This window comes from Mesoplodon mirus, assembly GCF_964341445.2.
Source record: "Mesoplodon mirus genome assembly, chromosome: 3".
Taxonomy (NCBI): Eukaryota; Metazoa; Chordata; class Mammalia; order Artiodactyla; family Ziphiidae; genus Mesoplodon; species Mesoplodon mirus.
The window spans coordinates 104,727,460-104,743,883 of NC_138978.1; the positions used below are offsets into that span (position 1 = coordinate 104,727,460).

General features: G+C 40.1%; 2 protein-coding genes across 4 annotated transcripts in view; one reads left to right on the forward strand and one right to left on the reverse strand.

Annotated features, from left to right (window-relative positions):
* WDR77 (WD repeat domain 77) overlaps positions 1-1,692 on the reverse strand; it is a 100,899-nt gene extending 99,207 nt beyond the window's left edge. For 2 of the 3 annotated variants that reach the window (XM_082613139.1, XM_082613138.1), the window contains exons 1-3: positions 1,396-1,682; positions 949-1,134; positions 22-163 (exon numbers count right to left, since the gene is read on the reverse strand). In XM_082613139.1, coding sequence (XP_082469265.1) covers positions 22-163; positions 949-1,134; positions 1,396-1,510 — 443 coding nt within the window. In that variant the 5' untranslated portion in view covers positions 1,511-1,682. Of the gene's footprint in view, positions 1-21; positions 164-948; positions 1,135-1,395 lie in introns of all 3 variants that reach the window. The other variant, XM_082613140.1, reaches the window with a different exon arrangement.
* Positions 1,693-1,786: 94 nt separating this feature from the next.
* Positions 1,787-16,172, forward strand: ATP5PB (ATP synthase peripheral stalk-membrane subunit b). Its single transcript, XM_082613141.1, has 7 exons — positions 1,787-1,921; positions 2,198-2,234; positions 5,870-6,015; positions 9,023-9,186; positions 9,575-9,700; positions 14,686-14,865; positions 15,922-16,172. Exons 1-7 carry the CDS (start codon positions 1,882-1,884, stop codon positions 15,997-15,999), a joined length of 771 nt encoding a protein of 256 aa, XP_082469267.1. The 5' UTR covers positions 1,787-1,881; the 3' UTR covers positions 16,000-16,172.
* The last annotated feature ends 252 nt before the right edge of the window (positions 16,173-16,424 follow it).

Below are 16,424 nucleotides of genomic sequence, written 5' to 3' on the forward strand. Positions count from 1 at the left end.
GCGATGAGAGAAGGGACCCACCAGAAGTCTTTGCTACCACTGACAGCTTGCGTGCCAGAGCTTAGGACACTGACTGTAGACACGATGTCATCGTGCTCATACTTGCAGAACTTGCTGACAATTAGTGTCTCATTCTCATCCAGCTCCCACAATTCAACAGCACCTGTTGGGGGTGGGGAAGAGGGTGAGGGAAACAAGCTTGGATTATGCCAAGACAGCAATTCGCTTCTAGGATTCTAAGCTCTCAGGAGACAAGGAGGAAATCTCCTCAATGATCTGAGTAGCACACAGTCCGTACGGTTAAATATTCCCAGTTATTTGGACACTAAAGTGTCTGTTGAACAATTTGAATAAATGTCTTAGTCACAAAAATATGTTGAATAACATAAAAATATGTTGTACAGTGACTAAGTATAGAAAATCACCAAATAGCTGCCCTGAATATAGAGTGTTCAAGCTCAATCGCCAGAGAGGCTCAGTCTTTAATGTCCCACCTTTATCCTTCCATGCAATGCCTGTCAACGTCCATATTCTGATTTCTTTTTTTTTTTTAATGTCAAAGCCTCCATTGCTGAGTCTGACATTCAAGGCAAAGAAAGCAGAATAAAGACATTTAAGAATAAAATGGGAAGAAATGGAAAGAGCACAGATTGGCCTCGGTATCATCTTTAAGATCAAGATTATCCTTGGTTTGGGGTTGGGTGGATACAGAGAAGAAAAATAGTTCCAATTAACTTCTTAATTTTGTTATGGATTTTGCTAGGAATTTCCACCAAACAATTTAGAATCTTGGGAAAGGTATTTCCTACCTACACAGTTACTCTCCTTCGGGACCAACACCCTCAAGCTCCTCCAAGCACTGAGTATAGGATTTTAAAAATTGAGCCCAGCCCGACCTATACCCCTGGCCTCCATTCCACCTGTAAGGTTGAGGAGAAAGTGACTCACCTGAATCGGAAGCTACTAGGATACCTCTGTCCCCTACCCAAGTGAGGTCAGCCACTCCGGCCTCCGTCTGGACTCCAGCGGAGCAAAAACCTTCGTTGGGGGCGGCACAAGGGTCCTTGAAAAGCCAGAGGGAGCCAGCCCAGCAGCGGCCACTCAGGCTAGAAGCCCCGAGCAGAAGCGCCCCATCTAAGGGAGATACAAGTTGTAAGCGCGTGAGGAGTGGAAGGGCTAATCTCCCTGGTGACCGCCCAGCAGCCAGCTGGCCGGGTCTGGATCGGAGCCCAGGAACGCCGATCACGGCTGGGGACTGAGCTCAGCGACGCGAGGTAGGGGTGAGGATGGCATGTGGGGTAAGCGGGGGGCTGGGGGCAGGCTGGAAGGTTTAGTCTCGGGAAAGGGCATTCGGGGTGGGGTGAGGGAACTCCCAGACCCAGGACCTAGGCTCACCCGACCGGTACCGCGCAGCCTCCAATTGCCGCTCCATACAGGCGGGCGCATTAGGTGGAAGGTTCCACTCCCGGGCCTCCGGGGGCACTAGCGGGGGCGGGGTTTCCTTCCGCATCTCCACGATTCCAACTCCAACCTAGACCCAAACTGGACGCCCGCCGAAGACTCAGCTCCGCGAGCCACCACGTGGCCCCTCTATAGGCCTCCGCCCCTCTGGCCGGGCTTCAGCCTCTCTACATCTCGCGAGAACTGCTTCTACGATTCCATTCCGCTTTCCAATGAGCAACCTCTTGCCGCGGGCTCTCAGTGCTCTGTGCTTCTTATCGCCTAAAAAAAAAAAAAAAAAAATCGACCGGAAGTTGATGAAAAGGGCACGATGGTCTCTTCTCGCGAGACTTGTGAGCGACCATCTTGTTTTTGCCCCTGACGGAGTCTCCTGTAGCGGTCACTGGGGCACGAAGACTGTTGTGTGGACCCTACCTGACAATGCTGTCCCGGGTGGTACTTTCTGCCGCCACCGCAGCAGGTGAGAGGTACAGACCCTGGTCCGGGCTAGCAGAGTGATTGCAAACCAGCGTGTCTAGGGTTACTTGGAGCGGGTGGGAGGAAAGGGGGTGAAAGGCGCGGCGAGATTTGGGCCTGAGTGGAGAGTTGATTAGTGCCGCTCAGAAGGAGAGTGTGGGGTCTCGGGGGATAGGAATGGGGGACGCATGGCCTTAGTGACTGGGCTCTGCGGGGACCGAGGAAGGGGCAAACCAGATTTCACCGTGACCTTGCTAACCTGTGCCTTGTGTATTTCTAGCTCCCTCTCTGAAGAACGCAGCCCTCCTCGGCCCAGGGTAAGTGTAAGGGGTGTAATACTCCCTTTTGTCCTTGCTTTATCACCTATTTCACTTCTGGATAATCTGCTCTTAGCTTTAGGCCGGTAATTACCTTTCTTTAGGTTATTTTGGAACGCTTCAAGTCTCACTCAAACATGTGTGCTCCTGTTACTGCCTGGAACACCGTTGTGTCACCTAATGTGTTCTAACTAAACTAAAAACTGGTTTTTGTGTCCCCTAAGCCCCGCCCCTCTCCCTTGTGACCTTCAGCTAGGCACAGCTGTGGCATCCCTAGTCGGGGTTACTAGATTGCATACCCTAGGACAAGTTTTGTTAAATAAAACAATGAAGCATATTGTTTTTAATCTGTCTCCCAGATTCCAACTTTTACTGTCAGGTCAGAGAAATTATTCGTCGTTTCAGTAAATATTTATCTTGCCACCCACATAACCGAACATAAAAAAATGAGTAAGGTTAAGTACCTGCCTTCGTGGACCTCACGCACAGTCTACCAGAGGAGGCAGCTATAAAGTAGTAGTTTACAGTGAGGATTCCAAAGCTGAAAGAGGGTACACCGGGCTCCTCCACTTACAAGTGGGACCTTACTGTGGGACCTTAATTCCCCCTTCTGCAAAATAGAATAGTACATTATGGATTGTGAAGATTAAGGGAATTAATTCCTGGGAACCCTAAAAACAGTGCTTGGTACATAGTATGTGCTTAGTAAATATTAGAAGGTGTTACTCATATTTCATAAAACATGTCAGTTTTCTTTGGGATTTCTCTTTTTACTTCCAGACTTAGTCCTAAATCTTGCAAAATTTGATAACGATCCTGTAGCTTGAAAAAGTGGCTTTGGTTTATCTGTAATTTTTGTATAAGCAATAAAGTGAGGCTATAATTGTCTGCTTCCAACTTCTCAGAGAAGAAAGATTCCATATAGACAAGTAAATGATTGTAATATATGTAATAAAGGAACATCTTTGATTTCTCTTTCACATTTCATGTCTAATACCTCAGTAAGGCTCTTTCTCCAGATGATATCCAGACTCTGACCACTTCTTTTCACTACCACTACTACTGGAGTGTGAACCACCATCACGTTTCACCTAGGCTATTGCAGTTGTCTCCTAACTAGTCTCCTTGAATCTATATTCTTGTCCCATTACAGGCCATCCTCACACTAGCCACAGGGATTATGTCAGTCCCCCCACCCTTCCCCTGCAAAACCCTCTAGAGCTGCCCATCCCACTTGAAATAAAATCCAAACTTACGATAACACAGAAAGTTCAACATGAGTTGACCCCATCCTACCTCTTGATTTTACCTTCTTACATTCTCTTTTAAGCTCATTCTCTAGCCTTACTGGCGTTCTTGCTATTCCTCTGAAAACTGCCAAGCTTATTGTTGCCTCAGGACCTTTGTACTTGCTCTTCTCTCTTTTCCCCAGGTCATTGGCTCAAATGTCATCTGATCTACCAAAAAAGCCTTTCCCCCACTCCATTGCTCCTTAGCCCCTTCCTTCACCTATTTTTCTTCATGGAACTTAAACTATCTGAAATTGTGTATGGACCTGTACACTCACACTTCCCAAACCCCCACTAGAATGTCAGAGGCTGGGACTTGTCTGCTTATTGTTATACTCTCGGTGCCTAATATAAGTAGAAAGTTAGTAAATGTTTTGTTGAGTGAGTAATTGTCAACCCAAGATCGGAAGGCCTTTATAAAGGATATACTCAAGATGTTCTGAAGGCTGGTTCGTCTTGGCAGTCATTAAGTGAAAGGTATACCAGGCAGAAGGAGCAGCATGAGGTGTTTTGTTTTGTTTTGTTTTGTTTTTTGGTATTTGAAAGCTGTAAGTAGTTTCATATGGCTGGAGAGTAGGAGAATGAAGGAAGATGAGGATATAAAATTTGACAGGTGCTGAATCACGTATGCTGTATTAAGTAGTTTGTTTTCTGTGGGCAGGAGAGAGCCTGTTGAAGAGTTTTAAAGTCAAATTTGCATTTTAAAAACTTTCAAAGCAGCAGGGAGCGGGCTAGTTTCAAGGGGTATTTGAGGAGAAGCCAAGAGAACAGATTTTGGGTTACTTACTTGTTTAGGCAGGAGTAGATGAGGGCTTGAACTGAAACAGCCAATTAGGGAGAGGATTTGTGTTCCCCTAAAGCGAGTTCTTTAGTGCTATGATTTAAGTCAGTGGTTCTGAGGGGCAGTTTTGCCCTCCAAGGGACTTGTGGCAACATCTGGAGACATTTTCGGTTGTCACCACTGGGTAGGAGGGAGGATGCTACTGGCATCTGGTGTACAAAGGCCACAGGGATACTCCTAATTAAGTGCACAGAACAGCCTTCCACAACAAAGAGTTGTCAATAGTTCAAAATGTCAATAGTGCTGAGGTTTAGAAACCCTGATTAAAATGAAAGAATCTGGAGCATGATTCTCAGATTTCAAAAGTTGGTGAGGTAACTCAATACATTGGGAAGCAGAAATAATATTCAAAAGACAAGCAGTGAACAATAGTCAATGAAATAATGTAAACTCTTACATTGCAAGGAGATAAGAGAGAGGGGAGGTGAGGGACAAAAACATACTTCGAATTTGGAGGGGATTTAGCTCGACAGCAGATATGAAAAGGCTAGAGGATTTTATTTCATCAGAATCCTATGTACCAGTATGCCGTAACTGCTACCGATGCAATCTTAGGCTGCTTTAAAGACAAGAATAGTTCGCAAATCCATGATAATAGTACAGTGGTTCAAGCCCAATAATGGCAATAGCAAGTTCTCAATATGTATTGATACTTGTAGAATGAATGAATTAGTCAAGCTATATTTCAGTTCAGTATTATGTTCAGTTCTGTATACTTCATTTTTGTAAACCAGTTTGCTCTTGTGGACAGTCAGGATTGTGAAGGAACTGAGATGTTTAACCCAGATACATGAGTGTTATCTTACATAGAAAAATAATATTAGAACCAATGGATAGAGGTTTCAAGGATGTATGTAGCAGTTCAATTCAAAGGATGAACATAGTTAGAGCTATCCAACACTGAAAAAGCATGTTTCACTTAGTGGTTATTTAGCACCCCAATACAGAGAATATTCAAAAAGGTCCAAGTTCTCACCATCAGGGAGCTCACAACACAGTGGACATGTAATAGCTAACCACTTACATAAAACTTTACCATATGCCAAGCACCATTTTATAAACTTTACATTTATTAACTCAGTTAATCCTCACAGCAACCCTCTAAGGTCATATTCTTTGTTGCTACTTTACTTTAGAGAAATCAGAGACTACAAAAGCATAAATTAAAATTTGAACCCAGATAGTCTGGCTGCAGAGTCTATGTTCTTACAAAATTCATTGCTAGTAATAGACATATAAAGTGCTAGACAGATGACCCATGAGACTTAACAGAAGGGATTCTAGTATTGGGTAAAAGGTTACATACAGCTTTAAGTAAGTTGTTTCCCCTTATCACACAGCTAATTATGGGACCCTAACCTTCCTGTTCTTGGTCTGTTCTGTTCCCATTAAGACAGTGGGAAACAGCCTCAGTCCTCATCCCTATTTGTTCTTTTCTACAGTTGTTCATACATTGTGTTCTCTTTAAAGAATAGGCTTTAAATTTGTGTAATTCCTACCTGTAGGGTATTGCAGGCAACAAGGATCTTTCACAAAGGGCAGCCAAGTCTTGCCCCTGTACCACCTCTTCCTGAATATGGAGGAAAAGTTCGTTTTGGGCTGATCCCTGAGGAATTTTTCCAGTTCCTTTATCCTAAAACTGGTGTAACAGGTGAGCATTTGCCCAATGTTTGATAGTATGTTTAGATGGTATGGTTTATGTTAATCTAGCGTTTTAGTGGCCTCTTAACCTCTTTCACATGTACCAGAAAAATCAAGTCAGCTGTTTTTAAAGTAAAGTGTGGAAGTGATTCAATATAAGAATTGATTTGGTTGCTTTAACTTGTCTTTGAAATAAATTTGGGATTTTAACTTGATTTTATAACATTGTCTCCATTTCTTGTTACACCAAATTTATTGACTGCCTGCTCTATGCTAGGTACTGTTCTAGGCATACAGTGGTGAACTAAAGTGCCTGCCATCATGAAACATACATTCTTTTGTAGGATAGACAATAAGGAAAGGAGTAACTGGGGAATTCCCTGGCGGTCCAGTGGGTAGGACTCGGTGCTTTCACTGCAGGGGCCCGGCTTCCATCCCTGGTCAAGGAACTAAGATCCTGCAAGCCGCACAGAGCGGCCAAAAAAACACAAAATTGAGTGTATAATACACTTTCAGGTAATGATAGAAAGAGCTATGGATTAAAATAAAGCCAGGTAAGGCACTAGAGACTGTGTTGTATGTATAATTATGAAAAAAAGAGCTGGACCATATTTATCAGGGTTTTTTTTCCTTTTAAAAGGCATAGGGACTTCCCTGGTGGCGCAGTGGTTAAGAATCGGCCTGCCAATGCAGGGGACACAGGTTCGAGCCCTGGTCCGGGAAGATCCCACATGCCACAGAACAACTAAGCCCATGCAACACAACTACTGAGCCTGCGAGCCACAACTACTGAAGCCCCCGCACCTAGAGTCCCTGCTCCGCAACAATAGAAGCCACCGCAGTGAGAAGCCTGCGTGCCGCAACTAGAGAAAGCCCGCGCACAGCAACGAAGACCCAACACAGCCAAATAAATAAATAAATAAATAATTTTATTTAAAATAAATAAAAAGGCATAAACTGTACTGAAGCCTTACTTTTTTTTTTTTTTTTTTGTGGTACGCGGGCCTCTCACTGTTGTGGCCTCTCCCATTGCGGAGTACAGGCTCTGGACGCGCAGGCTCAGCGGCCATGGCTCACGGGCCCAGCCGCTCCACGGCATGTGGGATCTTCCCGGATCGGGGCACGAACCCGTGTCCCCTGCATCAGCAGGTGGACTCTCAACCACTGCGCCACCAGGGAAGCCCCATTAGCCTTACATTTTTATAATACGATATGCTTTCACTTTATTTAATCCGTACAACAGTTCTATGAAGACTTTTTTTAAAAATAAATTTATTTATTTATTTTTGGCTGCGTTGGGTCTTCGTTACTGCGTGCAGGCTTTCTCTAGTTGTGGCGAGCGGGGGCTACTCATTGTTGCGGTGCGCCCGCTTCTCACTGCGGCGGCTTCTCTTGTTGCGGAGCACGGGCTCTAGGCACACAGGCTCAGTAGTTGTGGCTCGCGGGCTCTACAGCGCAAGCCCAGTAGTTGTGGCACACGGGCTTAGTTGTTCTGCAGCATGTGGGATCTTCCTAGACCACGGCTCGAACCAGTGTCCCCTGCATTGGCAGGTGGATTCTCAACCACTGTGCCACCAGGGAAACCCTATGAAGACATTTTTATTACCCAGAACTAGAAAACAAAGAATTTGCTGAGATTTATTCTGTCTTTAGTGACTGAGTTGGACTTAAACACAGGTTCTACAGTTAAGTTTAGTGTTCTTTCTACTGTGTGCACTGCCTCTCTTGCTGTACCCAAATATTGCTATGACCATGAAACATTGAAAACCAAAGTTGTTTCTTTTTTTTAATCTATCCAGGGAGTGGCCTAAGGTAGCATTTCTGTAACTAAAATTGCAAGAAACATTAATTTCCTCAGACCTCCATAGCTGATAAAAATGCTACATATGATAGGCCTTTCTTTTTTTTTTTTTTTTTTTTTTTTTTTTTTTTTTTTTTTTGCTGTACGCAGGCCTCTCACTGTTGTGGCCTGTCCTATTGCAGAGCGCAGGCTCAGCAGCCATGGCTTACGGGCCCAGCCGCTCCGCGGCGTGTGGTATCTTCCCGGACCGGGGCACGAACCCGTGTCCCCTAGCATTGGCAGGCAGACTCTCAACCACTGCGCCATCAGGGAAGCCCTGATAGACCTTTCTTATAAATTCACATTTAAAATTTATACATTGAAGGCAAATTTTTAAAAAAATGAACTGGTGAAACTCTGTATGGGAAACTGGGTAAAATATATTTGAGAATGTAACCCTTTTATTCTACTAGTACATCCTAACATCCTTTGGTACCTGTATTGCTCAAAAACATTGTAAACTGCTTCCCCAAAGACCTGCTTTGACCTTACCTAGCATCTAATGAGGCATAGAGGAAAGTCCTAAAGAAATGTACCTTATGGTTTGTGTCCTTTCAGAATTAATGGCCTGGTTAAAGAAGAGAAGATGGCTATATTTAAAGCATTATAATAAGATGCTACAGGAATTGAGAATCCTGTTATTTAGTTCTTTTACATACATGCTGCTTCATAGTTGTATCTGTTTTGTTTGCTTATTTCCAGTGTCAGGTTCCTATTCAGTAAATAGGCAAGAGTGGATAAATTTTATTCTGACTGATGTCCGCACTCAATAAATAGTATATTTTGCTGCACAAATTACTTCTGGAAGTAACCTGACATCTTTATAAAATACTTCCTGTTTGTTGAGCAATTGTACCAGATACTTAATATACATTATTTCTCAATTTCATCAACCCTATGAAGAAGGGACTATTCCCATATTACAGTTAAGGAAACTAAGCTCAGAGATCATCTATATTGCTCAGTGTTTTATAAGTTGCAGAGTCAGATTTCCATGGGTCCAGATCCTTGTTCTTGCAACCCTACCATACTGGTTCTCATCTAGTGTTCCGTCTTTGAATCTGATTATTTAAAATCATTATTAACTTTGCCTTCAACTACTTAAATGCGGAAGTATCTCTGTCTTCCCCTTTTAGACATAGCATATCCATCATAAAATAACTTTTTCTTCTTTTAGGACCCTACGTGCTCGGAACTGGGCTTATCTTATATTTACTCTCCAAAGAAATATATGTGATAACTGCAGAGACCTTCTCTGCCATTTCAACAATAGGGGTGCTTATCTATGTAATTAAAAAATATGGTGCCTCTATTGGGGAATTTGCTGATAAACTCAATGAGGTAAGAACCATAAACCTTATTTCCCATTTTAGGTTGTAGTAGTCGTGTCAAAGCCATCAAGTGATGTTTTTGGTACGAATGATAGGGGCAGAGCATATAGAAATGAATCTAATTATAATGATTTCAATTATAAGTGTTAATGTTATTACTAACTTGAGATCAAGTTTTAAAAATCTACCAAACTTTCTCCAGCTTTTCCATAGTTTTGTTCATTCAACAAGATACTGCATAGCTATTTTGGGCAACTCTTTTTAAGGATTTGTATAGTTCTCCCTATGTGTGGGTGTTTTCACAAATGAGGGGTATGACTTGGATGAAGCATAAAATGAAACTTTTTTATTACCCTTGGTACTTTCACTGATCTTTGTTGTAAATATCATAATTGCAGGAAAAAATTGCCCAACTGGAAGAAGTGAAACAGGCTTCCATCAAACAAATCCAAGATGCAATTGATCTGGAGAAGTCACAGCAGGCACTGGTTCAAAAGCGCCATTACCTTTTTGATGTCCAGAGGGTAGGTTTCAGAACTTTCTAAGGCAAGTGAAGTTACTCATTTGTGTGCATTTAACACAAAAAATGAGAATCTTATGAGGAATAGTTGGATAGGTTGAGCATATTTTGTTTAGAAAAGAGAATATTTGGGGGTCTAAATAGCAGTTACAGCTATTAACTATTCAGTGGACCTATCAAGTAGAAAAATAACTAGAATTATTACTCTAAAACTAGAAAGAGTAAAAAGTATAAAAAGACACATTTTGAATCCACACAGAGGGAAAATAATTCATTAAGTTATAGCAGATTAAAAAATGGCATTCACTGTAAAATACAGTAGGTGAAATACATGCTGTGCATTTCATACGTGCTCGCTATAAGAAAGTCTTACTTAACATACTTGCTCTAAGAAAATCTGATACCTTACATTCCAAATTCACAAAGCAGATTCAGATGGCAGGAGAGCTTTTTACCATGATCAAAGCATAATTAGATTCTAAAATATTTAGTTTCTAAAACAACTTTAGGAACGTGTTCAAGCATTTTGTTGTTATTTACTTTGAGCCCAGTACTTTATGCCTGGTATTTAAAGTGAGATGAGCTTATATTGAAATTTTATGTATAGAAACACCTATGAAATGAAAAATTAGGTGCTAAGGTAAAATAAGTATCTGAACTATTAAGGGTCTGGGCCAGTATTTCCTTGTGTAGTCTCGGTACCATGTGCATCAGTCGTCTTTTTTTTTTTTTTTTTTTGCGGTACGCGGGCCTCTCACCATTGTGGCCTCTCCCGTTTCGGAGCACAGGCTCCGGACGCGCAGGCTCAGCGGCCATGGCTCACGGGCCAAGCCACTCCGCGGCATGTGGGATCTTCCCGGACCGGGGCACGAACCCGTGTCCCCTGCATCAGCAGGCGGACTCTCAACCACTGTGCCACCAGGGAAGCCCCATCTTTGATGCAAATTTTTGGACCCATTCCAAGACCTGTGAGATTAGAACCTCTGTTAGGAGCTATCCAAGAGTCTGTATTTTTTTAAATAGGATCCTGAGAGATTCTTAAGCACATAAATGTTTGAAATCCTCAGAAATTTTTAAAATATCTTTCCGTGCAGATTTAGGTTACCATCTAAATGCTTCCTGCCTCATAGAAACTATGTATGCACAAACAAAATCTGGCTTTTGAAGATGTAGCTTTTTTATAAGATTCAAATGATAGTCATTAACATTTTTATTTATTTATGAAATATTTAATAGGTATATTTTATGTGTGAACACTGGTCAAGACAAGGTGCTGGGAATACAGCAGAGAGCAAAACAAAGTCTGCCTTCCTGGGGTCTCTCTCCTAGCCAGGGGTTGAGAGAAGGACAGGAGAAAAATAATTAAGCAGATGTGAATGTCAACTGGTATGAAGTACATGTAGAATAATGAACTTATGCTAAAGGAAAAGAGATTTTAGAAGGAGGGAGTTACTGTTTTTATTGGGCAGGCTAGAAAGGCTTCTAATGTGATATTTGAACAGAGACCTGTCGAAGTGATGGTTCAGGCTGTGTGGATTTCTGAGGAAATAGTATTCCAGGCAGAGGGAAGAACAATTGCAAGGGCCCTAATCCTGGAAGCTTGCTTGGTATAGACAAGGAAAAGTAAGGAAGCCACTGTAGCTGAAGTGAAATGAGTGAGGAGGAAGGTAAAAGGAAGCAAGGCAGAGAGTGGCCAAGTGCTAGATCATGTAAAGTCTTATAGGCTTCTGTGAGAACTTTGACTTGTACTCAGAATGAGAGAGAAAGTCATTGAATCTTTTAGGCAGAGGAGTGATACGATCTCGCTCGTGTTTTGAAGGGCGACTGATTGCCTTGTTGGAAGTAGCCTTCAATCTTGTATGCATTGGTTCGAAATGCCAGTGAGTTAGCCAAATAGAGTTGTTAGGTAGACCATTAGATATGTGAGTCTGGAATCACTGGGGAGAATTCCAGACTGGAGATGAGGGAATCGTGAGCTTACAACAGGCACAGCTGTAAGACTGGAACATGAAGGAAAATAACTGGAGGAAACAAGGGTTATTTTAATTTGTAGTTGCTCTACTTATGGTCAAGTAGTAAGGGTCTAAGAGTTTGGCATAGGATTTAGCAACATGGAGGTTGGTGACCTTGGTAAGGGCTATTTGAGTAAGTTGAAGGACAAAAAAAATGGAAGAAAAGAAATTGGAGTCTGAGTATAGATCACTGTCAAAATTGTGAAGGAGTTTTACTGTATTGGTGGGCAAAGAAATTAGTAGCTCAGAAGGTAGGATGTAGTAATCAAGAGAGATTTTTTAAAAGATGGAAAGTATAACTACATGTTAGCATCTGATAGAAGTTAGTAGAGAGAGAAAAATTGATTCAAGAAAGGGGTGGGAGTAGGGAGGAATTTGCTGTAGCAATGTCCTTCAGTAGGCCAGAGAGTTTAGAATACACGGGTGGAAGGGTTGGCTTCAAGAGCAGAGACAGTTCAGCCATCGTTAAAGAAAGGGAGGCAAAGTATGTGAGTATGGGTCCAGGTAGATTGGTTTATATGGTGGTAGAAGTTTGTGAAGTTCTTTGTTTCCTTTTTCTCAGTGAAATAGGAAGGTAGGTCATTTGTTGAAAAGGAAAGTAGTCAAGGAGGTATACTAGAGATTTCAGGAGAAAGAAGAACAGGAGAGTGAATGGACTAAAAAAAAAAAAAATGTACCTAGAAGTATTAAGAGCCTACTTGAGATTAATATCTCAAGCCTTTATATAAAACAGGCAGACCTATAAGGATTCTCATTACAGACTAGAAGATAACAATATACCTGTCACCATTACTAATTCAATGTTATTCTAGCAGTAGTAGCTGATATTAGAGAAGAGAAAGAAATAAGAGGTATAAAAATTAGAAAACATAAAGTTATCCTTACTTATAGATTACCTGATTATATATATATATATATAATATATAAGCAAATTATATATAAGCAAATTCAGTAAGGTATCTGGGTACAAAATTAATATCTAATAAAATCAGTAGCCTTCTGTATACAAATATCAGTCAGTTAGAAAATATACGAGAAAAAGGTAAGCCATTTAGGAAGAGATACCTAGGAGTAAACTTAACTAGAAATGTACAGTCTTTTTACTTTGAAAAATGTGAAATGCTTGTGAGGTATAAGGTTCTAAGAACCTAGACTCAATAATACAAGGATATCAAATTCTCCCTACTTTAATCTCTAAATTTTACACATTCCTAGAAAGAAACTACTAATAGACTGCGGGTAGGGGGTGTTGGGACTTGAACAAATTGATTATTACTAGAAAAAGTAAAAAATGTTCAGGAGTATTCTGAAAAAGAGAAGTAATGAACAGTCCTACTAAATATTAAAGCTCAAAATTGTAAAGGAACTTTAAATAAATAGCTTGGCACACTGCATGAATAGAAAGTCAGATTGGCACAGCACTTGAGAGAGAGGGTCTAGAGATAGACCTAAACGCATAGGGTAGTTTAGATCGGTGGTATTTTCATCCTAGAGGGGAAAGACAGACAGGTATCTTTGTAGATGCAGAGTTGTTTTCCTACTTTTTGCCTTATACCAAAACAAATTTAAGATGAATTAAAGATCTTTAAGAAATGAAACCATAAATGTAGAAAAAGAGAACATGAAAAACAATACCCTTGGAATGGCAAAGCCTTTCTAATAAAGACAACAAAATGCAGAAACTTGTGTGGTGACGTATGTTAACTAGACTCATTGTGGTGATCATTTCACAATATATACAAATACCGAATCATTGTGTTTGTATACCTGAAATTAATGTAATATTGTATGTCAGTTATACTTCAATTTTTAAAAATCCAGGAACTATAAGAGGAAAAATTAAGTTGATCTCATTAAAAATTTAAGTTTTACATGTAGAAGTTACCATAAAGTTAAGAGACAAACTAGGAAGAATACATGCATTCCATGTGACACAAAAGGGTAGTTACCTTAGGATAGACCAACATCCCAGTAGAAAACTAGATGTAGGACATGAGCAATTTATAAAGATGTAAGTAAATGTAAATGGCTTCTAAATATGTAAATTTTCTCCTTAGATAATGACAATTAAAATTGTTATTTTTTTCTGCTTATCAGAATAGTCGAGAGTAAAATGTTTTATAAACACCATTGGTCAGGGTTTAGAGTAACAAGCATTTGTGTTGCTGGTGAGAGTATGAAGCAGTACAACTTTTCTGTGGAATTGGACAGTGTTAATCACAAGTTAAAATGGATCTTTAAGAGCCTGGGCTTTGTAGCCTCACTCCTTGTAGTCAGGTCTTGGCTTCACAGTTCCTTTGCTCTATAACCTTGGACAACTTCCTTAGCTCTGCCTCAGTTTCTTCCTCACTGTAAAATGAATATAATAATAGTAACTATCCCATGGTGTGATTTTAAGATTTAACTGAATTGACACACAGTGTTTAGAACATAGTAGGTACTCAACAGTTATTAGCTATTATTTGACCCAGCAAGTATTCACACATAAGTGCAAAGACACATACAATATATACACAGCAGCATTATTTGTTAAAGAATTGGAAGCAACCTAATCTATTAATAGAGCTTAAATAAATTATGGATTATGAGATACCAAAATAGTAGAATCCAATGTAACTTTTAAAATTAAGGTGGGTCTTTGTGTCATAATCAGTAAAAGTGATGTTCGTGTGTGTACATATACCTGTGTTTTGTTTATTAAATATTTCTGGGAGAGAATACAAGAAATAGAGGAAGATGGTAGCCTATGGAGGGGCTGCAGGAGACTTATTTTTTACTGCATATACTTTTAAATATATTTTTACTATATGCTGTTAGAATTTTTCTACCACATGCATGTGTTACCTATTCATATTAAACAAATGAATTTTGCATAAAATACAGGTAATGATGGGTATTCTAATGGGCAGAATCCTCAGAATGGAAGTGATCCTTTAACTGTGCAAACAGTTTTCGTCACTTCTTAATTTTGCTTCAGAATAACATTGCCATGGCCTTGGAAGTTACTTACCGGGAACGGCTGCATAGAGTATACAAGGAGGTAAAGAATCGCCTGGACTATCACATCTCTGTGCAGAATATGATGCGTCAAAAGGAACAAGAGCACATGATAAACTGGGTGGAGAAGAACGTGGTACAGAGCATCTCTGTGCAGCAGGTACATGATGTTTTGAAGCTTCTGGAGTTGTATTGATATCTCTGACAGGATAAAAATAGCTGGAAAGGAGTCTTTAGCCTAGAGACATTGGGGTGGTCCTGGTTCACTTTTCTGGTTAGTGGTAACCTAGAAGATGCTGTACAACTACCTTGGTAGGTTGCCTCCCTCCTCAAACTTTGGCTTCCAAAGGGTCTCTCACCTCATGGATCAAAAAGAGTGGAAAGATGGTTGAGAACACTCAATGAACAGACATATGTTCAAGTTCTGACATTTGGGAAATATTAAGCAACATATTTCATTTCTCTGTAAAACAGGCTGGACAAGTCTGCTTCTGAGCCTCTTCCATTTTCTGAATAATTCCATGATATCCATTCCATGCCATTTCCTCTTCCCAGCCACTTAATTCACTGGTCTTGAACAGAAATGTTTTCTATTTTTTACCTAAATGTGATTTCCTTTTTAAATTTTATGTTCTTTATTTACTTTTGACTTTATTTCTTCTTTCCTAGATTTATAGTATACTTAAGCATTTCTGATCATTTTCTGCATAACCACGCAGGACTAGAAAAACAGGGTCTGTCAACATTTAATGCCTTGGGTTTTTTAAAATAAACTGTCTTACATAAAAGTGATATATTTATTTAAGAAACTTGAAAAGACAAAAGTATACAAAAGAGACTAAAAGTTATTTTTATTCTTTCTTAACATTTCTCTATTACTAATGTTTGTTAGGTTGGTCTTTTTCAAGCAGCTGTTAGCTGTAAAACCTAACATCAGTGGCACATGGTTACAGGAGTATCTAGCTTCAACCTCTAAACAGGTTTCACTCATGAAAGCTATGAGCCAGGGGACTTTAAATTGCCTGCATTTGCTTAAAATAAATTTTACATCTCCCCCATGTTAAATAATTAAATAATTTTTTGTAGTCTATCATATTAAGCCATCCATCTTGAGATTCCGAGGAACTTCTTATAGGAGGTATCCTTTAGAATTACAGTGTTTATACCCTTCCATGATTTGAAAAGTTCTAACCAGCTTTCTCTTTCCTTATCACAGGAGAAGGAGACAATTGCCAAGTGCATTGCAGATCTAAAGCTGCTCGCAAAGAAGGCTCAAGCACAGCCAGCTCTGTAAATGCATCTGTCCCAATTGAGACAGCTAGAAACAGTTGACTGACTAAATGGAAACTAGTCTATGTGACAGAATCTTTCTGTATTGCTCTCTACTGAAGTTAGTTTCCCTTTCCTAAAAATGAAAAGTTTGAATTTCATATAATGAGAGAATTAAAACAATCTATTGGCCAGTAAGATGTTTCTCTCATCCTTCTTGGTGTGCATTTTGAGTTGTTTCATGATGACTTTTGAATAAGCAGTTTGCTTTGAATAAAGTTTGGTACCTGACTAAAAATTGTCAAGTTAGAGTTTAAATTTGAATTAATTCAACCATCTTACAATAAAGTGATGGTTGAAACAAAGTTTTCAAGATGCATAATTTTCTGAAATGTTATTTCAACATTTATTATATGGGTAAAAATTAAAGATGTCATTGAGCTGATAATA